The sequence below is a fragment of the Loxodonta africana genome, chromosome 6 (assembly GCF_030014295.1).
Source record: "Loxodonta africana isolate mLoxAfr1 chromosome 6, mLoxAfr1.hap2, whole genome shotgun sequence".
Lineage (NCBI taxonomy): Eukaryota > Metazoa > Chordata > Mammalia > Proboscidea > Elephantidae > Loxodonta > Loxodonta africana.
In genome coordinates this window covers 111,728,208-111,752,403 of record NC_087347.1, presented here as the reverse complement: position 1 = coordinate 111,752,403, position 24,196 = coordinate 111,728,208, and the positions used below count along the sequence as shown (strand labels likewise).

The 24,196-nt window shown below is 39.5% G+C and overlaps 1 protein-coding gene across 1 annotated transcript in view; it reads left to right on the top strand.

The window, feature by feature from the left end:
* The window catches only part of THSD7B (thrombospondin type 1 domain containing 7B), an 826,015-nt gene extending 802,024 nt beyond the window's left edge, over positions 1-23,991 (top strand). The window contains exons 21-27 of the mRNA XM_023542986.2: positions 1,583-1,742; positions 2,847-3,020; positions 3,115-3,210; positions 5,902-5,984; positions 10,896-11,088; positions 14,839-14,926; positions 23,910-23,991. Coding sequence (XP_023398754.2) covers positions 1,583-1,742; positions 2,847-3,020; positions 3,115-3,210; positions 5,902-5,984; positions 10,896-11,088; positions 14,839-14,926; positions 23,910-23,991 — 876 coding nt within the window. The remainder of the gene's footprint in view (positions 1-1,582; positions 1,743-2,846; positions 3,021-3,114; positions 3,211-5,901; positions 5,985-10,895; positions 11,089-14,838; positions 14,927-23,909) is intronic.
* The last annotated feature ends 205 nt before the right edge of the window (positions 23,992-24,196 follow it).

Here is a 24,196-nt window from a genome sequence, read left to right as displayed (position 1 = left end):
TCTCCTTTCTTCCCCCACTTCCCTCCTCATGAATAGTTCTAAGGCGTCTGATACCACATGGCCTGTCTGGAAGATGTTGTGTGTGACCAAGCAACCAGTTGTGTTTACTTGTGAGGTTGAGGCCAAGTTGGTGACACGCTACCTTATATTTGCTTCCCCTCCTTTCCTGCTTCAGTTCTTTTTTATCCTCACTCTTGCCACCCTGAAATTGCACCTTTTTGTATAAAAGCTTTGCCGTAGTCTCTGTTTTCTAAGGCATCTATGCTAAAACAGAGGCCATCAGCTAAAGTTATCCAACTATCCAATAGATTTCTTTTTGATGTCTGAGTACCTGGCTAAAATTCAGGGGAAAATACTCATGAGTGTCTGCCAAAAATATTATAGAAGGAAATCTTTCATCACACAGATGGCTGGAACAGATAATCACTAAGAGCTCTCCCAATTCTAAGACTCCGTTTCTGTGAAGCACTGTTTAAAGAATTTCCTAATTGCCCAGACTAATCTTAGAACTGAGTTTGGGATTTGTATGAAATCTCTTCAGTGAGCATTAGTCAGCACAAAAGACATGCTGGGAAAACAACTTCTTGTGGCAATATAGGAAAACAGTGTTTTACTGGGAACCCTAACCTAACCTATATGAGAAAGCACTGAATTCTCTACAAAAGAAAAACAAGCAAAGTAAAAGAGAAATTTTTGCCCTATGGCTGTACATGCTCTCTTGGGGATTTATTATGGTTTAGCCCATTTTATCATGTACAGCTAGACAAACATGTATTTTTTATTTTTAGTCAATCCTGGCTGAGTTCCAGAATGAATCGTCATGTTCTGAGTACATAAACCTGATTACATAAATTTGCATTTCTATCTTAGCTTCTCCATCAGCTCTGGCCAGCAACAAGTGTTGCTGGGTGCTGCCTTGTTGTCAAACATTGAGAGATAACTGCCTTCCTAGAGGAAGAAGCTGCCTAAGTATACAACTTGGCCAAGTGGTGCCGGGAGCTGTCTTAGTTATCTAGTGCTGCTATAACAGAAATACCACAAGCAGGTTTCTTAACAAAGAGAAATTTATACTCTCACAGTCTAGTAGGCTACAAGTCCAAATTCAGGGCATCAGCTCCAGGGGAAGGCTTTCTCTCTCTGTCGGCTCTGGAGGAAGGTCCTTGTCATCAATCTTCCCCTGGCTAGAAGCTTCTCCATGCAGGAAACCCAGGTCCAAACGACAGGCTATACTCCTGGCACTACTTTCTTGGTGGTGTGAGGACCCTTGTCTCTCTGCTAGTTTCTCTTTTATATCTCAAAAGAGATCGGCTCAAAACACAACCCAATCTTGTAGATTAAGTTCTGCCTCATTAACATAACTGCCACTAATCCCATCTCATTAACATCATAGTGGTAGGGTGTACAATACAGAAGAAGATCACATAAGATGACAAAATGGTAGATAGTCACACAATACTGGGAATCATGACTTAGCCAAGTTGACAGATATTTTGGGGGGACACAGTTCAGTCCATGACAGGAGCCAAAACTATGAGATGCTAATTATTTGGGTAATTCTGAGAGCATCCTTGGACTCTTACAGGGTGGAGACTGTGGTGAAGGAGTCCAGGTCCGCAGCCTTTCCTGTGTGGTCCACAATGGTTCAATCTCTCACACACCGCTACGTGTAGATGATGCATTGTGTGGAGAAATGCCCTTTCAAGACAGCATCATGAAGCAGCTGTGTTCTGTGCCTTGCCCAGGTATACAACTCTGACAACTGGAAGTACCTTCCATGTGGTCCCCTTATTATTTTTTCCGAGTTATCTTTATTCTGGAGAAGCTCAATCTCATCTCTTAATTAACTTTAATTCATGTTTAATTGTGGTTATCACTTTGGAATATACCTACTGCTTCAATGGAGACAGAGCGTGCAAGAGAAAAAAAAAAAACATTAGAGACTGAAGACCTAAGTTAGAACCTTGTCTCTACCACTTCACTGGTGTTTTACCTTGGGCATATAGTCTAGCCCCTTTAAGTAATGCTTTCTTCATCTAGAAAATACGTTGGCATTACCTGCCCTGTCAGTACCTACACACTGGCCAGCACTCAAAAATATGGTGGCTGAATCCATGGGTAGATAAATGCCTAGATGATGGCGTGTGGGAAAAAGTAAGGTCATGCGTTTGTGAAAACACTCTGTAAATAGTAAAGTTCTCTGTAAATGTGAAGGTTACATAAAATGTATGAGTTTTTTGTCATTGTTGTTAATTCTAACACAATTTAATCTATATAAAAAAATATAGCATAGGTTTAATGTGGCTAATATATCCTTATAATTTGGTGTGCATGTACACACACATATACACAGATATAAATACATAAACATATATATTTACATGTGTGTTTATATATATACACACATATATGTATGTATGTATTTAAAGTATTAAATATTCTTTAGGCCAAAAGATACTTCATTTTGATGACCTACTTATTCTCTTTTATGTGGTTTCTGTGAACATCCATTGTTACGCTGATCTTTGAAAACTGGGTTACTATAATCTTTACCTCTCCCTTTAAAAAATGTTATTCTCACTGGCAGACACATAGTATTCCCTAGACATGACTGCAGTCTAGATCTAGTTTTGGGTACTGTCTTTTTAAAGACAATTGAATCATAAATTACTGTAGCATTCTTAGTGCCTTCTAATAGGGAAATTGGTTAAAATAGAATGTCTAGTGTCTGAAACCTGCCTATATCACTGCACCACAATCACAATCTCTGTGTGAATTCTGTCCGTGGAAATGTTGCCAAGTCTTGTTTCAATGCTGTTTTCCCTCCCCTTCGTTGCACCACCATCCAGGAGACTGCCATTTAACTCAGTGGTCAGAGTGGAGCACGTGTGAATTAACCTGCATCGATGGAAGAAGCTTTGAGTCTATGGGCCGCCAATCTAGGTCACGGACATTTATAATTCAGTCTTTTGAGAACCAACACAGCTGCCCCCAGCAGGCTCTAGAAACACGCCCTTGTACAGGTACCAAGAGCACTTTTCAGTTCTTTTGCCCCTGGTAGATTAATTTTTTTTTTTTGCGATGTAATAGAAATAGTGTCATATCATTTCCTTGCAGGAGGCAAGTGTTATCACTACACGTGGAAAACAAGTCTTTGGAACAATAATGAGCGAACTGTGTGGTGCCAACGTTCAGATGGCATTAACGTCACAGGTATTCCTTCATAAGACTCATGTAGGCACTTCAGAAAGTTCTCTGAGTATTGCTATTTGTGAGAATTAGCTTACAAATTATAAGCAAAGGATGAGTGGGTGGGTGGTCTTTGATAATCTTCATGGCAAACTGTCATTAGATCTTTGCATCTTGGAAAGCAAACAATTATTTCAAGATTCATAATATATCAGACGAGTTAAATAAAGAAAGACACCAAAACACAATAAAATTTCCTTAAAAATCATGATCTGAGACAAATGAAAAAGACAATGGTCACTAAAATTTTAAATCAGGTATCTTATCAGTAAAAACTTTTTGATAATACACCTCAACACATTGTATTCCTACACTACTGTGCTAACTTCTAAAGCCTACATGTAAATTTAAATTAAAAGAATTGATAAAGGGCATTTTTTTAATTAAAATATCACCATATTTGTTATTGAGCCCTGGTGGCACTGCGGTTAAGAGCTATGGCTGCTATCCAAAAGGTCGGCAGTTCAAATCCACCAACTACTCCTTGGAACCCTATGGGGCAGTTCTACCCCGTCCTTCCTATAGGGCCGCTATAAGTTGGATCTGACTCGATGACAATGGGTAACAGGTATATTTGTTATTAGTGCAAAAACTTTTTGCTATAAATTATGGAAGCTTGTATGCACATGCTGGAAGCTTAGTTTTTGAATATTTTGCTAATCATGATTATTACTATCTACATACACAGTATAGACTGAGGGAAAGTTTCCTCATTCATGACGGTTACTGCCATGTAATTGAATAAATGGCCTTTTCACTAATTTTAAAGTTTAAAGCTTTTTCTTTTTATGCCTTTTTATTAGCGTAGATTTAAGTCTTTGTTTTTGCATGGTACTGCGACTGATTAAGAGCTTATCCTAGGGGTGGAAGAAGTGCCTATAGGAATAGAAGAATTGTCAGCTCTGTTCCTTGTTCCTGGATTCTAAGTGTTCCCTGTAAACCATTTACAATAATATATTTAGCTACTTGCCCATTTTGTGAGTTGTTGTTGTTGTTAGAACCAGACAGCCTATAAACCTGCCTCGCCAGAAACCCAGAAAACGTCCTACTCTGCAGTATGCCAAGAAGAAACTAGCTGGTGCCCCGAGCAGATTCTCTGCATGGACCTTTTCCTCGGCCTGTGTCGTGCACTTAGATACTAAGCTATAGCCACGGTCGTCTGACGAATGAGCTCAGGTCTCCAATATCAGTGCATCTACTAAATATTATTAAAACTTAGCTCTCTTCTTAAAATTTAAACAGAAGTATTTAATAAACTACAGAAGTTCTAATATTTTCTTCCCAGTTCCCAAGAGATCCCCCTCTAGGGGTGCATACATTTTACTTTAGAGATCACAAGTTTGAAGAGTGGAAAACACCCCTCTCAAAATAATTTGTAGCAATGGGCCTGTGTGGTTACTGACACATTAATACCTATACCGTCAATTTCACACCTAGGTGCTAATTCTGGGTTAAAAGTTAGGGGGGATTGATTTTCTGTTTGTGTGGATTATTTGTTTCATTTTTGAGGTAATGATGACAGTGAAGCTGCTTTATTCCAGAGGGAATGCAGGTCTCACTGCCCTTACTCTGCCTTAGGACCAAAGTTTTTTGCTAGCTACGTAATTACAAACTATAACTAGTTGACAATTATAATATTGTACGTAGTACTGGTCTGTAAATATAACCCCCCCCCAAAAAAAAACTTGTTGCCGTCGAGTCTATTCCAACTCATAGTGACCCTGCAGAACAGAGTAGAACTGCCCCATGGGGTTTCCAAGGAGTGGCTGATGGATTCGAGCAGCCAACCTTTTGGTTAGTGCTAAGCTCTTAACTACTGCACCACCAGGGCCCCAGACATGTAACCAATACTATATAAATACAGTTTAAATACTGCTCCACCATACTAAGTTCTGAGCCTAGGTTGCTCCTAAGCCGTTTCCCATGTCTCTAGCATTGCAAATCCAGGAAGGTAAGACCAGTATTTAGATGATTTTCTAATTATGGAGACATACATTTTCCCATCTATTTATTCAAAAATACTGAGCACCTATACATACTCTTTCAGATATTTGCTTCTCCTAGAGCTTACATATTTGGTCTTAAAAATGTGTGTGCCTATCTTTTTGTGACTCTGTGTGTGTATGTGTGTGTATTCTGGTTAATATACATTAAGAATGTTACCAACATACAAAGTGTTTGATATTGTGATCCTGTGAATTGATTAGCGGCGTTCTCTTGACATTTGAGTATTGGAATCAGCCCTAGTTGGGGTATTTGGGAGCTATAGAGAAACATACATCAAATGAGTATTGGAGCAGATATGTTTTCTGCCCCAGAACTTAAATTGAGGTTTCATCAGTTATTCTACTGATCCTGGCACTTGTACACTATGGCTTCAAGTACAGCCATATGATAGAGTCATATGGCTAACGAGCAGGTGTAAACGCCACACTCTAAGCGTCCTGTGTTAGAGCCTCCCGTCTCAAACAATACATCTGGGGGTAATCAATGACATGGGGTTGGTCCACACTGTTGGCAGGGAATTTAAAAAAGATAATACTGCTACAAAGTGGCCAGTATCAGAGAAGAAGAACAAGAAAAAAAAAACCCAGCAAGGTTTAAAAATATTTATCGTAGAGAAAGCTACAACTGATGATGGGATTTGCTTTGTAGGAGGCTGCCCCCCTCAGGCACGCCCTGCTGCTATCCGGCAGTGTAACCCAGCCTGCCGAAAACCTTTCTCCTACTGCACACAGGTGAGTCGTGGGTTGGAACCTTCTGCAGGTGTTTTAATTGCTATGTTACACATGTGCTATTGTCTGTTTTTCTCCAGTCTGCTACAGCCCAAGCAGCAATTCTGTGTGCCCACGATACCATCTAGAGGCATGTGCAGGAGAAATCTCAGCTATTAAAAATTTCTTTTCAGGGACCAGTGTTCATGTAAACCAGTCTTTTTACTACAAGTCTTTCAATAGCCAAAATCTGTCTTTCAGATGTGTAATTGATATTAGGTCTGTTTACCAATATGTGTTCTCAGTTGGTTTATTCCTTCTATTTTTAAACTGCCATACATTTCAACTATTTCAAAAGATATTTTTAAATGCATGTTCATATTTTCTAAGTGTTGTTTAGTAAAATTGATTATACTGTGATTACCATAGTGAGAGCAAATGTTTAGTTAATTTTAAAGAAGCTGACTATATGACTTGGATTGAAAACAATTATATATATATACATATATATGCAACATATGTAGTGTTTTCTAGTCAGTGGCACTCATAGTGGGCAATGCATATATAATTAATGCATATATGATTAATGCATATAAAAAAGCTGTGTCCCATTTCTTAAAGAAACAGGTTTCTTTTTATAGTGTGTTCATTCCAAAAATGATTTCCTTGAAAATAATTCAAGCATTCAATACTAGTTTATGGTTCTTCTACTTCAAGACTGGTTAAATTCTTTACATAGAAAAGCCAGTGACTAGGTGTACAGAGGCATAAAGAGGGAAAAGAGACAATGAGCAACAACTTCACTTAGGTTAACAGTGTTTGCAAAATGGAAGTTGTAGCTTTCCACCAACTCTCTGGAGGCCCTTTTTAATAAAACACAAACTACTTTTTCCCTTGAACCTTTGTCATGTGTGACTGTTTACAGCTTTTTTCTTAGACTGACAATAGAGAACTGCTAGAAATTCAAGCTGGGTTCAAAAGAGGGTGTGGAACAATGGATATCATTACTGATGTCAGATGGATCATGGCTGAAAGAAGAGAATGCCAGAAAGATTTTTTTGTTTGTTTGTTTGTTTATTGTACTTTAGATGAAGTTTCACAGAACAAACTAGCTTCTCATTAAACAGTCAGTACACACATTGTTCTATGACATTGGTTAACAACGCCACAACATATCAACACTCTCCCTTCTCAACCTTGGGTTCCCTGTTACTAGCTTTCCTGTTCCCTCCTGCCTCCTAGTCCCTGCCCCTGGGCTGGTGTGCCCCTGTAGTCTCTTTTTATTTTATGGGCCCGTCCAATCTTTGGCCGAAGGGTAAACCTCAGGAGTGACTTCATTATTGAGCTGAAAGGGTGTCCGGGGGCCATACTCTCAGGGTTTCTCCAGTCTTGTCAGGCCAGCAAGTCTGGTCTCAGAAGATGTTTACCTGTGTTTTATTGACGATGCAAAGGCATTTGACTGTGTGGATAATAACACGTTATGAATAACATTGCAAAGAATGGGCATTTCAGAACACTTAACTGGGCTCTTGAGGAACCTGCATATAGATCAAGAGGCAGTCATTCAAACAGAACAAGGGGATAGTGTATGGTTTAAAGTCAGGAAAGGTGTACGTTGGGGTTGTATCCTTTCTCCATACTTATTCAATCCATATGCTGAGCAAATAATCTGAGAAGCTGGACTATATAAAGAAGAACATGGCATCAGGATTGGAGGAAGACTCATTAACAACCTGGGATATGCAGATTACACAGCTTCGTTTGCTGAAAGTGAAGAGGACTTGAAGCACTTGATGAAGATCAAAGACCACATCCTTCAGAGTGGATTACACCTCAACATGAAGAAAACAAAAATCCTCTCAACTGCACCAATAGGCAACATCATGATAAACAGAGAAAATATTGAAGTTGTGGATCCATTTTACTTGGATCCACAATCAACAGGCATGGAAGTAGCAGTCAAGAAATCAAACGACACATTGCATTGGGCAAATATGCCGCAAAAGATCTCTTTAAAGTGTTAAAAGCAAAGATGTAACTTTAAGGACTAAGGTGTGCCTGAACTGTGGTGTTGGTGAAGAACATTGAATATACCACAGACTGCAGAAGAACAAACAAATCTGTTTTGGAAGAAGTATAGCCAGAATGCTCCTTAGAAGCAAGACTGGCGAGACTTCGTCTCACATACTTTGGACATGTTATCAGAAGGGATCAATCCCTAGAGAAGGACATTGTGCTTGGTAGAGTAGAGGGTCAGGGAAAAGGAAAAGACCCTCAAAGAAATGGATTGACACAGTGGCTGCAACAATGGGCTGAGGCAAAATGATTGTGAGGGTGGCGCAGAACTGGCCAGTGTTTCGTTCTGTTGTACATAGGGTCACTATGAGTGGGAACTGACTCAAGGGCATCTAACAGCAACAACAACAATAGAGGTGCACCTTGAAAGGATGGCTCTAATAGCTAAGTTTATGTAACTTTTCTTAATTAGGTCTCTCCACTAAACACTGTGTAATACCTTCAGTTACAGTCAACTGAGAAATACCATAATAATTGTCCTTATAAGACACCTGTTACCTGTTGACTGAACTAGGAAGAGGTTTTAATTATAACATGTGCTTTTTTATACCCTTTCCTTTTTTTAAAATTTTTATTGTGCTTTAAATGAAAGTTTACAAATAAGTCAGTCTCTCGTACAAAAATTTATATACACCTTGCTAGTTGCTCTCCCTCTAATGAGACAGCACATTCCTTCCCTCCACCCTATATTTCCGTGTCCATTCAGCCAGCTTCTGTCTCCCTCTGCCTTCTCATCTCCCCTCATACAGGAGCTGCCCACATAGTCTCATGTGTCTACTTGATCCAGGAAGTTCACTCCTTACCAGCATAATTTTCTGTCCTATAGTCCAGTCCAATCGCTGTATGAAGAGTTGGCTTTGGGAATTGTACCCTTTCCTTTTGTAGAAGACTAAAATACCCTGTTAAAGGGGCGGGGGGTTGGAGACCATGGTTTCAGGGGACATCTAAGTCAATTGGCATAATAAAAGCTATTAAAACATTCTGCATCCCACTTTGGAGAGTGGCGTCTGGGGTCTTAAACGCTAGTAAGCAGCCATCTAAGATGCATCCATTGGTCTCAGCCCACCTGGAGCAAAGGAGAATGAAGAACACCAAAGACACAGAGTAATTATGAGCCCAAGAGACAGAAAGGACCACATAAACCAGTGACTACGTCAGCCTGAGACCAGAACTAGATGATGCCCAGCTACAGCCGATGACTACCCTAACAGGGAACACAACAGAGAACCCCTAGGGGAGCAGGAGAGCAGTGGGATGTAGACCCCAAATTCTCATAGGAAGACCAGACTTAATGTAATGGTCTGACTGGGACTAGAATGACCCTGGAGGTCATGGTCCTCAGACCTTCTGTTAGCCCAAGACAGGAACCATTCCTAAAGCTAACTCTTCAGACAGGGATTGGACTGGACTGTAGGATAGGCAATAATACTGGTGAAGAATGAGCTTCTTGGGTCAAGGAGATACATGAGACTATGTTGGCATCTCCTGTCTGAGGGGAAGATGAGAGGACAGAGAGGGTCAGAAGCTGGCCGAATGGACACGAAAAGAGAGAGTGGAGGGAAAGAGTGTGCTGTCTCTTTAGGGGGAGAGCAATTAGGAGTATATAGCAAAAAAAAAAAAAAAAAGGTGTTCATAAATTTTTGTATGAGAGTCCAACTTGATTTGTAAACTTTCACTTGAAGCGCAATAAAAAAATAAAAAAAAATACCTTGTTTTGTAAAACTACCTGTTGTTCCTAAAACTCATGTGTTCAGTCAAAAATTGATGACCTGTATAAGTTTAGGATTGACACAAGTGGCTAAATGAGGCTAGGACCTGTTCAGAAAATGCCAGATAAGGGAGCCCTGGTGCAGTGGTTAAGTGATACAGCTGCTAAGCAAAGGGTCAGCAGTTTGAATCCACCAGCCACTCCTGGAAACTCTATGGGGCAGCTCTACTCTGTCCTGTAGGGTTGCTATGGGTCAGAATCGACTCGATGGCAATGGATTTGGTTTAATTAAGCAAAGTCACAGAGATTCATAATCATATGCCTTTTTTTCCCACTATTCTCTATTGCCTCCGTGTTTGTTGGAGTAAGGGCAGTAATTTTCAATTTCACTTTCAGTGGCTTATAGAAATCCTTGTCTGTCATACCTTACCATAGTCAGCTTCCTGGGGAAGTTCATTGTACATGAAAATGACCAGGAATCTACAGACAAATCTGAAGGACACACGCTCACGATGCGAGCTAGGAATATGATGCAACATGACACACAGCTTAATATGAGGAAGGATGACTTTAGAGAGAAACTGGGCTTCGCTCTCTTGGACATGTGACTGTGGTGGTCTTTCTCTACCCTTTTACTCTCCTTGTCCACAAACCAAGCATATGAGCAGCGAGGGGGTACAGACAAGTTATAGTCAATGGTGGAAGGTGGTAGAGGCATCCAACAGCTGGGGTAGCAGCAAAGCTCAAAGAGAATATACCTCGAAGAAAGAACGTACGTATCCCCTTGTTTTGCTTCTCAGCAGGAAAGGGCATGTTGGAGTGAATGGTGTAGAGTGTCCTTAACATGCCTTAAACATCTCTACGAGAGAGAAAATGATGCAGCTAATATACTGTATTTGCAAAGAATTGTGATTTCATTTTTGGAGGGTGTCAGAATTGTAAACACATTAGATGATTTATTTAAGGGTAGACTTTGAAATTCAGAAAGATGAACCATTTATTGGATTTTCATCTTATTGGAAAATCATTTGCTGAAAACCCTAAGTTGCCATGATTATCCTGCACGTATTAAGTGATTCCAACATTTAAATTGTGCTTTTACATCTGCACAACTCACTGTGTAACCATTGAAAATATCTTTCACGCTGTAGGGCGGAGTCTGTGGTTGTGAGAAGGGCTTTATAGAGATAATGAGATCAAACGGTTTCCTGGATTACTGCATGAAAGTACCTGACTCAGAGGATAAAAAAGCTGATGTTAAAAACCTTGCTGGAAAAAACAGACCTGTGAATTCAAAGATACATGATATTTTTAAAGGATGGTCTCTTCAACCCCTTGACCCAGGTATGTTTCAGTTATAAGAAGTGCAAACCTTCTTATGGGGAGGGTTTCAAATTTTGACCACGGCTCATGATGAATAGAGGGAAGGAGGAAAAGAGAAAGGAAGGAAGAGGCAATATGGTCTAGTTCAAGAGAGTAGAACTGACCCACAGGGTTTCCAAGGAGCACCTGGTGGATTTGAGCTGCCAACCTTTAGGCTAGCAGACGTAGCTCTTAACCACTACGCCACCAGGGTTTCCTCTCAATTTGAGTGTTGTATAATATACCGTCCCCTTTAATGTAATATGTCCTCATGGAAGGTTGAGGATAACTCTGGCAACCCCAGTCTAGGAGGCACCGAGTTAAGTAACCAAAATATTATCCTTCAGAAATTTCTTTTAATTGTTCATTGTATCAGGAAAAAAAAATTAGCTTTTATAAATGTGAATTTGTTTAGATAATTGAAATGAAACTAAAAAATAGAACAGATTCTTATGGAACTTGCAGAAAATGTTCACAGAACCTATGTGGTTTGAGAACACTGGTGATGTGGTAAAAGCATCAATTTCAGAGGCCCATGTGATCCTATTCCAAGAAGAGAATTAGGGCGATATCTAAAACAAATGAGTGTCTAGATCCCTAAGTGAGGCCCTTAACCTTGAATCCATAGATGGACTTTGAGGATCTACCTAAAAGCTTAAGCAATCTTGTTTACGTGAATACGTGTGTGTGTGTGTGTGTGTGTGTGTGTGTGTGTGTGTGTAATCTGAGGAGAAAGTCTATAACTTTCATTATATTTTCCCAGTAGGAGTGTAAACTGGAACAACCTCTTAGGAGGACAATGAGGCAATATCGATGGGAGTTTTAATGTACATATATTTTTACCCAAAATTTATACCCTGGGTATTTATTATACAGATATATTATGTATCACTGAAAGAAGTATATAAATGATATTCATTATATGATTACTTTTAGGTACAAATGACTGGAGAAACCTAAATGTCCATAGATAGAATAATAGTAAAACAAAAATATGGTATAACTGTGCAATGGTATCTCATAATTAAAGAGAATAAGGTGTACCTATCTTTGTAAACTGGTGTCCTTGGGTGATGCAAACAATTAATGTGCTCAGCTGCTGCTAACCAAAAGCTTGGAGGTTCAAGTTCACCCAGAGGCACCTTGGAAAAAAGACCTGGCAACCTACTTCCAAAAAATCAGTCCTTAGAAACTCTATGTAGCACAGTTCTACACTGACACACGTGGAGTCGCCATGAGTCAGAATCGACTTAATGGCAACGGCACGTGGTTAACTTGCCTATCTTTATAAACTAGCATAGAAATATTTCCAACATACATTATTAAGTGAAAATCAAAATGAGTTAATATGAACCTTTTCTCTGTGTGTATGTGTGTGTGTGTATGAAAACCCTGGTGGCATAGTGGTTAAGAGCTACGGCTGCTAACAAAAAGGTCAGCAGTCTGAATCCACCAGACGCTCCTTGGAAACTCTATGGGGCAGTTCTACTCGGTCCTATAGGGTCGCTATGAGTCCGAATAGACTCGACGGCAACGGGTTTGGTTTTACGGGTGTGTGTATGTGTCTGCACTTGTGTATATGTGTGTGTATGTGTGTATTCATATGCTTGCACAAGCAGAGAAAGACTGAAAGGACACACAAGAACTTGGTAGCTGCAGTAGCTCCTGCGTAGGGAACTGAGAAAGGGCAACAGGAAAACTTATTTTTCAATATGTATCTTTTTTAACAGTTTGAAGTTTTATTGTATGCATTATGCTATTTTAAAAAGTTATATTCACTCTTTGTTAATGAACCACATGAGTGAATGAATGAACCATGAACTACATGCCTCTACACTGGGATTTAAAGCACTGTATCCTCTCAAAACTCTAACTCGATGAGGTTTTATGGGTAATGAGAAATAAGGTGCGTGCTCACTCAGAGAAGGCTTTTTTTTTTTTTTCCCAACGAAACAAACCCAGAATAGGGAATTTGATCATTAGCATTTCAAAGAGATCATAGTCAAAAAAAAAAAGCTTTGCTAAAAGTTTTATGACCATAGAACACATTATCACTGCATTGATGCTTCGCTCTAAAACCTGATTGTGGCTTGAAAATGGCCTGTAAGCAAAAAGTATAATTAAAAAAAAAAAAAGTTGCCATCCAGTTGATTCCAGTAGTCATAATATAATTGAAAGTAATTGTGATTTTACTCAAAGCAAGTGTTGTTTACAATGTATTTTGATTGTTTTTCATCCCATAGAAGGCTTTAGAAAAAGATGCTGATATTTGTATTTTGGTCCTGTAGTTAATTATATTCATGTAGTCAAAATTTTTTAGTATAATGAACCTTCTCTGTGTGCATAGCTTTCAGAAAAGGAAGCAGCTCCTTTGAGATGCTAAGGCATTGCCTTTGTCAGTCCAGTTCCAAGTTTAGTTAGCTATGTGCTCACATAAAATAGAACAAAAACATTAGATTAACTCAGTTTTCTATCATTTACCAAAAAAAAGACATTCATTCAAGCTATATCTTACATAGTAATAGTCACAAAATAGATTAGAATATTTTCATAATCTATGTTACTTAACTCTAGAAGACACCAAATCCAAAATAACGTGTGCAGTAGTTTAGGGAATTGATTAACCTGTTTGGTCATGTGGCTTTTGTTCACCCTACATCATTCAGAAAGTAGAAACCAAGAACAAAACACCCAAACCCATTGCCATCAAGTGAATTCTGACTCATAGCGACCCTATAGGAGCAGCTGGTGGATTTGAACTAACAACCTTTTAGTTAGCAGCCAGGTTCTTAACCACTGCGGCACTTAGTTGCCTTTGCATGTGGAATTGTTTCTTAATTATAGTTTTGCTCTTTGTTCTTTTTTATGTTGTCCGAATGTGTTAGAATTCTTTTCTGTTGCACTTATATGACTATACACACATGAACGTAAATACAAAATAGCCTGGCAGTTAATTACCCAGCCCAACCCAGACCAAGACTTTATGAAACAATAATTACCAGTGTTTGTTTGACATTGTGGGAAAAAAAAATTGATTGATTATCTGATGTTTTACATTTTCACTTTTTTTTTTCCCCCTGACATTTGATAGCTATCACATATGGGTATTTCCATTTATGCTTATGACCATTTATGCAAGTCTCAGAATTCAGATGAGTAATAAAATGTTCAGGTAAACAACGTTTTAGTGCCATGCAGTTACAACCTATGTTTTTGAGTGTTGATTTGCTAAAGATCAAAGAGTAAAGCAAACTGTTTATATCTGCAAAAGTTCATGGAAGATGGTACTGGTCAGCAGTTCAAACCCACCAGCCACTGCATGAGAGAAAGATGTAGCAGTCTGCTTCCACAAAGACTACAGCCTTGGAAACCCTATGGGGTAGTTCTACTCTGTCTTATAGGGTCGCTATGACTTGGAATTGACTTAATGACAATGGGTTAATGTAATTTAGAGCCTGTTTTTTCACAGAAATAATTGCTAGCAGGGAACCAAATTCCAGTGATGTTCCAGGAAAGGACCTTGCTAATTCCTGATTACATCTGGCCATTTACAAAGTATCCCAGAACATCACTAACATCTGCAGTGTAGTTGCAACTGGCTAAGAAGATGCTGAGACTCATTTCAAGTCCAGAACAAAGGGTCAACTTGCAGTTGTCAGACATGATGCTACTCACCCAAGTGCTGTAGACTTTCATACGCTAAGCTGGTTCTTTCATCTCTATTTTAAACAGATGGCCGAGTAAAAATTTGGGTTTATGGCGTTTCTGGTGGCGGTTTTCTTATCATGATTTTCCTAGTATTTACTTCCTACCTTGTTTGGTAAGTACTAATTAGTAAAAAGTTTATAGTCCATATTTTTATGGGTATCGTATTTACGACAAGAAAACTTTTGTCAGGATCATTGACCATTGTAACATGACCTTTGTGGCCACAAATAATCTCCTCTGATAGAGTTGGGAATCCAGTGTTCCCAAATTGTTGAAATAGAATATCATTATCTTAATTGTGCTCATTTTAAAATTAACAAGATTCTTTTATTTCCTTTTCTAATAATATCCGAAGGTATAAAAACAAATCACTAGGCAGAGCATTCCCACTTAATTTGAGGAAAATCTTTTAGGTCAGTGGTTTTCAGCCCTGACTGTACATTGGCATCTCCTGGACTCTTTAAATAATATTGATGCTTGGGTCCCACCCCTGAGAGATTTTGATTTAATTAGTGTCTGGTGTGGCCAGGTCATCTGTATGTTTAAAAGCTCCCAGGGAAATTCCTATATGTAGTCAAGGTTGCATTAGATAAATCGAGTTCTTAAATGACTGTCTTGACCAGTTAGATCGAATTGACTAGTTAGTTCAAGCATCCTGGTAATGCGTTCTAGATAGTAGAGACATGTTTATCTATGCTGACCAGCTATAAGAGAAATTTAACTGTCAAATCCAGAAACTCCATTTTTTAAGCAATTAATTCCTGACAACTGATTATTCTCAGAAGAATGATTAGTTTATTGTATAGAATATATTTTAGTTGGTGAGCTGCCCCTGCAACCAGACAGAAGTAAAAACATTTGAATGTTTTCAAATGTGTTAAGAATATTTTATTAGCATCCTGAGAAGAATTTTCAGTTCTTTTTTTTAATGAGAGTGTTACTTCATTTTTTTCTCCACATAGAGCTATTTATAGTCATTGTCTGTCTCATAGACTATTTCCTTGAGAATTTTTACCCAAGTTTTAGTCTCAATTTAAACCCAGCCTTTGTATATTCAGCCTCACATTCTGTTTCTAAGGCTACACAGGTTTTTACATCTTTGCTCTTGGTCAGTGAAGTTGGTGAAGAAAATGAGATGGCCTTCATTCTTTCTGCCACCCATAAGTGATAGAAACTGAATCTCTAGAAATTGGATTTCTATCCAGCTAACGTTTCCACAGTGTTACAGTGAAAAGCAACACCTGCAGTTAGTCATTCATCCTGTGATCAGGTGGTTTTATCCGTATTCATGTTTCCATTGATTAGTTGTTTTTTACGTGTTGCCTATATCCTGTCTTAATGAGCAAATGTGAAGCTGAATGCTTTATATGATGTTCAGAATGATAGAAAGCATTTACCACCAGAAAGAATAAAAAAAGAGGGAAGGATCTTAAAGGGCAACACAGAGCACGAAGGTTTGACAGATGGGAAAGTGCTCTCAAAGCATGAGGCCGATACAGTGTATTTTAAATAAGATGATCAGCTACTCTATGAACCTATAAAAGATGGATGAGCTCTAGCTGTTTGTAACCACTTCCCAAATTTAGACTCTATGGTTCCTTCTTCCCTCAAATATCTAAGAGAGTAAAAAATTAACATTTAGTAACAATCAGAAATTGGTAGTTTTTACATTTCTCCATTCCATCAAACATAAAAATATATTAACCTTGACCCATCCCTTCAGTTATAAATATATATGGAGGCCCTTCTCTGTACAACTGTAGGGTCTGGAAATTAATTAAATACTTCACTAAATACCGATAACAAATGTAATTTTCTAGAGTTTTTTTTTTTAATATCAAGCATCAGTGGAATTTTTCCTTACTTTTATGCGGACAAATTACATAAATATTCATGCACATTGTTTCTCATACCTATCGGGTTTACATCCCCAGTGCCAGGTCCTAATAATCATCCTCTAGGAGTCGTACAGAAACCCTGGTAGCATAGTTGTTAAGTGCTACGGCTGCAAACCAAAAGGTTGGCAGTTCGAATCCACCAGGCGCTCCTTGGAAACTCTACGGGGCAGTTCTACTCTGTCCTATATGGTCGCTATGAGTCAGAATTGACTCGACGGCACTGGGTTTTGTTTTTTTTTTTTTTTTAGGAGTCGTACAGGACCCCTGATGGTGCAGTGGTTAAGAGCTCAGCTGCTAACCAAAAGGTTGGCAGTTCAAATCCACCAGCTGCTCCTTGGAAACCCTATGGGGCAATTCTGCTCTTTCCTATAGGGTTGCTATGAGTTGGAACTGACTCGACAGCACCTAACAACACCAACAGGAGTAACATAGTAAGCTCCATCCTTGGACTCAGGACACCTGCTTCCTTCAGCAGTTTATGGCCATTTCAGTCTGCCTAAAGCTTTGCTCAAAGTGATTATCCCCTTTCCTCCTCAGATGCCATCAGTGATATCCCCTTGACAGCAAAACAAAGCTCATCTTCCTGCTGCCTGGCCAGCCAACTAAAGCCTTCCACAATTTAAGCCTAGATAACCGTTTCTACTACATCTATTAGTTTCCTATATCCTAGATAGCCTGGAGTATTGTATAGACTGAAATATATAACAAGCCCTCATTTTCTCAGGGAGGAAAATAAAACATGTTTGCTTATTTAAAAAACTTCCATGGATTCAGATAAAATAGTAAATTATCTCCTCTAATAATTAATCCATGTGTTCAATTATACATTCTTAAAAATCCCAGAATATGTGTATTAATATTCTAATATCCTTATTTTTTCCAATTTCATATTTCATAAAAGTTTGACTCAAAGCTTGCATCTATCTTTGAGATCACTTTATTGGTTTAGTCCCTTTCTTATAATCAAATGCAGTTTTTCATTATAATCATATCTATTTCCATTCAAGTTGTTTGATATACAGTACTTTTTAATATCTGTATATGCTGCTGTTTTCAGAAATTTTATCAAGACCCAAATACCTGTTGACATATATTAGGAAAGCTAGTCATTTTGTTGGTCTATGCATGGATATTCATGATCCACATTTTAAAAAAGCAAAAACTACTTTTTCTATTGTAAAGGTACCAACCAGTTACCATCAAATTGATTCTGACTCATGGAGACCCCAGGTATTTCAGTTCAGAACAGATTAGAACTATGCTCCGTAGGATTTTTAATGGCTGTGATCTTTCAGAAGTAGATCTCCAGGCCTGTATTCTAAGCCATCTCTGGGTGGATTTGAACTTCGGAACCACCAAAATTTCAACTGGTAGCCAAGTACTTAACTGTTTGCACTACCCAGGGTAATTCCTCATAATATGAAAGATGTTATAGGGGTTGGGAGAGAAGAAAAAAAAAAGCTTTTGTTACGGCACTAGAGTCCTACCTTCTAATTCTCCAGGGAGGTGTCTGCTTCCATGGTTTACTACTTATATCTCATTCATCTAGAATGAGTTTTTCATCACTAGCTATTTGGTTTCTACCCGCTCTTCCCAGCCCAACTCAAATACCAACAATTCTCATCAAATAATCTAGAATAGCTTGTCCATACCTCCCCTGTGACATTTACTCCATGCTGGTATTGTTATCTTTGTGTAAATACCTTCTTCCTTTACCAAACCCCAAGGTCTTTCTTTTAGGGAAAAGGGTAATAACTATGTTTCATTGATCATTTTATGAGAGTACAAGTTTGATAAATATTTATTGAACAAATGAATAAATGGATGGATAAATGAATGCGTTAATAAAAACAAATTTATTGCCCATAACGTTTAGAGAGAGACAAAATCAGAAGAAAAATGTTTTATATGCCAAACATCAAGTACTTTACATGGATTGTCTTATTTAGTCATCATGACAATCGAGTTAGTTATTGCTATTATCATTCTCATTTTAAACAGGTGTACTTGATCTCAGAAAAGCTAAATGACTATCTAAGGTCACCAGCTAGATAGAATCGACCCCCGGTCTGCCTGACCCTAGAGTATATGCTCTTTCTACCAGTCTTTCAGTCTCCACAATTTCTTTAGACTCAACGTAGTATAATAGCTTCGGCTTTTACATTTCTTAGAGGCTCCTCATCTCATAGGTAAAGTAAGGCGATAGACCTGGAAACAGACCTATTGATACCAAAACACATACCATTTGCTATTATGTACGAGCTGCCTAAAGAAATTCGAATAGATATTTTCACAGCATCTAATTCTATTAAATAGCTTGCAGGAGAGTGAGAGGATAATGGTTTCAGAGGTTTTATATTTTTCATCAAAATAGCAGGCTTAGGACGAGAGAACTGCTATAATATGTCAGGTCTTAGGTATATACTTTAGGTGAAAGCAATTTATAATAAAATTTGGAAATGCTTTTGCAAAAATACAGAAAAATAGTCTTCTTAAAGGCCACTTTGTTCAGGTGCAACCCTTTGTACATCTGCCATTAGTGTTCAGAGTTTCAGAAATAAAGATCCATGAGACAATTTAGTAGGGACAACCGTTGGGTGAGCTTGTAGTTAACCTAGACATAGTACCTGGAAGACACCCAGATAATTGCATCCATTCTGCCCTCCCAGCACAACTCAGTAATGGGCTCTCATTCTTCCTAGGTCTGAGAGTGGGGCCCCCACTTCCACAGGCTCACCCCTCACAAGTAGCTGTCAAAACAAAAGACAAAGGCTTACATCAAATTATTTAATGTCTACTGGCCTAGGAATGGGTCTTTGTGGCTTGAATTCAAAGGTGCTGAGAAGTGCCAGCACTTACCTGTCAGTCAACAGTGAGCTTGGGTTGCTAGTTTAATTCTTTTATCCTTTGCTAAAATGCAAAAGACCCTGGAAGAGGTCACTAAGAGAGTGTCAATCAGTTGCTTCTTAAAGCCAAGGTTGCACAAGGGTTTTATCCTTCATGCCAAGTCTAATAGTGGTGGTGGCTGTCGAGAGCGCTCCATTAGGAAGAGTTATAAGGCTGCATCTCGGCTCAACAGGAAAGAAATGTGTGTCATGGATTAGGGATGTCTGCCAGGAGTGCAGGATGATTCCTGGTGGCTGTGGCTTATGTGCAAGTATTTGCGGGTCCTGATTTAGTGTGAGCAAGGTGATCACACCTTTCTTGATAACAGGTTTTGATAAGAATTGAGAAAAAGTAAGAAATATGTCTTATGGGAAAGAATGGATCCCAGTAAAGGATAAAGAAACAGAAGCTGGGGACCCTAATGACAAGCCTTCCAGTTGCTGGTTTTGCCCAGGGCAGTCCTGCCACTCAGCTCCTCCTCTTTGGATTCTTTTTATGTGGCCAGGAAGTTTTGCAAAGCCACAGCTACCCAGCAGAGCGCCACCTTATTCTAGAGATTGCTAACATTCAAGAGGAGGTTAATATCTTTTAAACTCCATAAAGGCTCACAAGTCTCACACATTTGTAGTTATGATGTTAGCATCTGTCATTGGAGAGGCTACACAATATGAAAGGATTCATATTAAATTAGGTCTTAATCTCAGTGATCCCAAATACACCCCAGACCCCGCAAAGATCCAAGGCCTGTAGACTGGGGGACTACCCTATTTCTTCCAGAGGCTACACAGTGTTCATCATTCCATCATGAAAACCAATATAAAAATAATCTGTGCATAGTTTGAGCCCAGCTCACAGAGGCTGGCCAAATTCAGGTGTCTCCCAGCCGATATTATTATCTCTCTATAAAGACCCGGAAACCCCGGTGGCATAGTGGTTAAGTGCTATAGCTGCTAACCAAAAAGCCAGCAGTTCATATCCACTGGGTGCTCCGTGGAAACTGTATGGGGTAGTTCTATCCTGTCCTCTAGAGTCGCTATGAGTCGCAATGTACTCGATGGTAATGGGTTTGGTGGTTTGTTGTAAAGATCCATTCATCTCGATGCCTCCTCCCTCCTGCCCATTCTCAACCTCCCTACTACCCAAGGCTTGCGCTCTCTCACTTCTCTTTGACTAGTTAATCAAACCAAGCCAGCTGCCATCATATCAGTTCCAGCTCGTGGAGATCCCAAGTGTGTCAGAGTAAACTGTTTTCAAGATTGTAACTTTTCAGAAGCAGATCACCAAACCTTCCCTCCTTGGCACCTCTGAGTGAGTTTGAGCCATCAGCCTTTCAGTTAGTAACCCAGCACTTAACCAGTCATTTGTGCCACACAGGGAACCCTTTGCCCAGTTAAAAAAATAAATAAATAAACTCGTTGCCATCCAGTCAATTCCAACTCATAGCAACCCTATAGAACACATTAGAACTGCCCCTCAGGGTTTCCAAGGCTGTAATCTTTACAGAAGCAGACTGCCACATCTTTTCCCTATGGAACAGCTGGTGGGTTCAAATTGCCAACCTTTCAGTTAGCAGCCAAGCACTTTAACCACTGTGCCACCAGGGCCCATAGTCCTTGCAAATGCCAGTTAAGGGTAATTTGACAAAAACTCTGTTTAGAACCATCTACATGTCTTCCCTTCCTGCCCCCTCAAAAAAAAAAAGAAGCAGGAAAGAGAGGAGAGGAGACCCCCCCTACTGGCATTTCAGCTCCACTTCCTTGTAATGTTGTTGACATTGAACCACCACCTCCACCACAGAGGATATACATACTATCATTTCTTGGCTTTTCCAGCTCTTCTTTGTGCAACTCCTTTAGTCCCTTCAAGTGCTGTGGATTAGAGTGCTCTCTCAGGTCCCCCTTTCAGGCTGGGTTCATTCTCTGTGCTAGAGTCGGGGCCCAAGAAAATAATCAGAACCACTGGAATATACACGTAAGATAAATGGAACGTTATTCAGATAATCATGCAATAACCCTTCTGAGAACTGGAAAGGGCCTGAGAAGCAGGAAATCTGAGGCTGAAGATTCCTCTGCAAAGAATCCTAAGTCATTTTTGTGCCTTCCCTTGGCTCACCTGCTGCCCACGTGCTGTTGTTGTTAGCGGCTGTCCGTGCCCCAGCTGGCTGTTGATCCTGCACCATCCCATGATCAGCGTGATCCATAGGGTTTTCACTGGCTGATTTTTGGAATTATATCACCAGACCCTTCTTCCTAGTCTGTCTTAATCTGCAAAAAACGCCGCTGAAACTTGTTCGGCATCATAGCGACGTGCAGGCCTCCACTGACAGAACAGTAGTGGCCAAACATGAGGTGCATTGACCAGGAATCAAACCCAGGTCCTCCTCATGGAAGGCAAGAGTTCTCCCACTGAACCACCGCTGCCCATGAGCAGCAATCAGCAAATCGCCAACGTGCATGCCCTGCTTGGTCCTGGGAGGGGAGTCGTGGATACGGTCTCTGGTTCCTTTTAGTGCTTGTTTTGTTTCATTTTGTTTTGTTAGATCACATTTTATTTATCTCTTTAGCGTCTATAATTTGCTACCAACATCAAATCACATTAATTTTTCTCCTTGAATTAGAACTTGAGCATTTTAAACTAGGTAATTTTCTCTATTACCATTTTATCAAGTTTTTTTTTTCTTTCACTGTGGTAACATTTACATAATATAAAATTCACCTTCTTTACCATTATGCTAAGTGAAAAAAGCCAGACACAAAAGGCCAATATTGTATGATTCTATATATATGAAATATCAAGAAGAGGTAAATCCAGAGGGACAGAAAGCAGGTTAGTTGTTGTCAGGGAACGGGGAGAGGGGAGAATGGGGAGGGACTGCTTATGGGTCTGGGGTTTCCTTTTGGAATAATGGAAATATTCAGGGGGTACACAGAGGTGGTGGTTGTACAACATTGTAGGTGTTACTAAATGCCACTGAAACGTACACCTTCAAGTGTTTTTCATTTAAATTAACTCGAAGCGTAAAAATTAGTTTATACACACAGACCAAAAATAGTCTCTACCAAATGCCAAATTAATAACTAGATAAGGAGCGAGTGCATGTAAGAGATTGAAAACATGCATCTGTGTGTTAGACTCGCTTAGAATCCAGACTGTGCTGCTCACTCAGTCACGTGAGGGAAGGTAATCAACCTTTCCAGTCCTTATCTGGAGTCTCTGGGTGGTGCAAACTGTTAATGTGCTTGGCTACTGCCTGAAAGGTTGGAGGTTCGAGTCCACCCAGTGTCACCTGGGAAGAAAGGCCTGGCAATGTACTTTTGCAAAACCAGCCACTGAAATCTCTATGCAACACAGGTCTACTCTGACATACATGGAGTTGCCATGAGTTGGAACTGATGCGATGGCAACTGGTAAGTCCTTATCCATAAAGAAGTAGCTCTGGGATTTATTGAGATAATTTATTTAAAACGCTTAGCACGAGACTTGTACTTAGCATGCATCCAATAAATAGTAGATGTTACAGTAGAATATATATTATAGAAATTTGGCAATGACAGAGAGAGAGATCACTCCCTACTGGTGAGGACAGCCCAAAGAGAGCTGAGCTAAGAATAGCAAAGCAGGGCACTAACGAGGGAAGGGTTCAAACTGTAAATATTCGTAAATGTAAGCTGAGAGTCACAAGAAACAGGGCTTGCAGTGCAGAGTGTTTTGCCTCAGACCTGGGCTGTGTGGTTGTGGAATGTTGTTCAACTGCAGCCTCTCTCTGGGCAAGAGGGAAAAGCAGCCCTCCCTGACCTGAGGGAAAGCAGCGTACAGGTGAGAATGGCTTTGCCTGCAGCAGAATCGGTGAAATTGTTCTGACGGAGACTCTGGTGACTTGTCAGCTACATGTCAGCTTTCAGGCCAGGGCCAGATTTGTGTTTATTTAAAAACAAACAAAAAAACAAGAAGAGTTGTAAAGCAAGGAAGCTTGGCTACTCTGCCTGTTTGTGTGGTTAATCACTAGCAATTCGGAGGTTGCAGTAGTTTAGCATTAGTGATCAGCAGATGTCCACATTACTGTCTGTCAGCAAAAACAAGGACGGAAAATAGCTCCTCTGCCAAGTTCAGTGTTTCCACTAAGCCATTTTAGCTTTTCAAAAAATGATGCTTTCCTCCTTAATACGGGTATTCAAAACAGAAACCTACAAGTCCTAAGAAAAGACTCTTGTCATCTAACCATTCGGATTTCTATACCATAAAATTGTCATTGTCAGAAAAAACAGAGCTGTATGAATTTTCTTTGTCTGAGGAATTCTTTTCCCTTTGCAGCAAGAAGCCAAAACCACATCAAAGCACACCTCCCCAACAGAAGCCTCTGACCTTAGCCTACGACGGAGACTTAGACATGTAACCTGAAAAAGAAATCCAAATGTAGACATCGACTGCCTTAACCGCTTTCTCTTTTGTAGCTCTCAGACTTCTCAGTTTTTTGAGGAATCTCATGATGTGATATACTGGGCAGAATGCAAATATTGCAAAAGTAATTTTGCCTCAACTTCTTGGACATGGAGTCAAACATCATTAGGTCTGCCATTTTGTTTTCAAGTTGTTTGTGG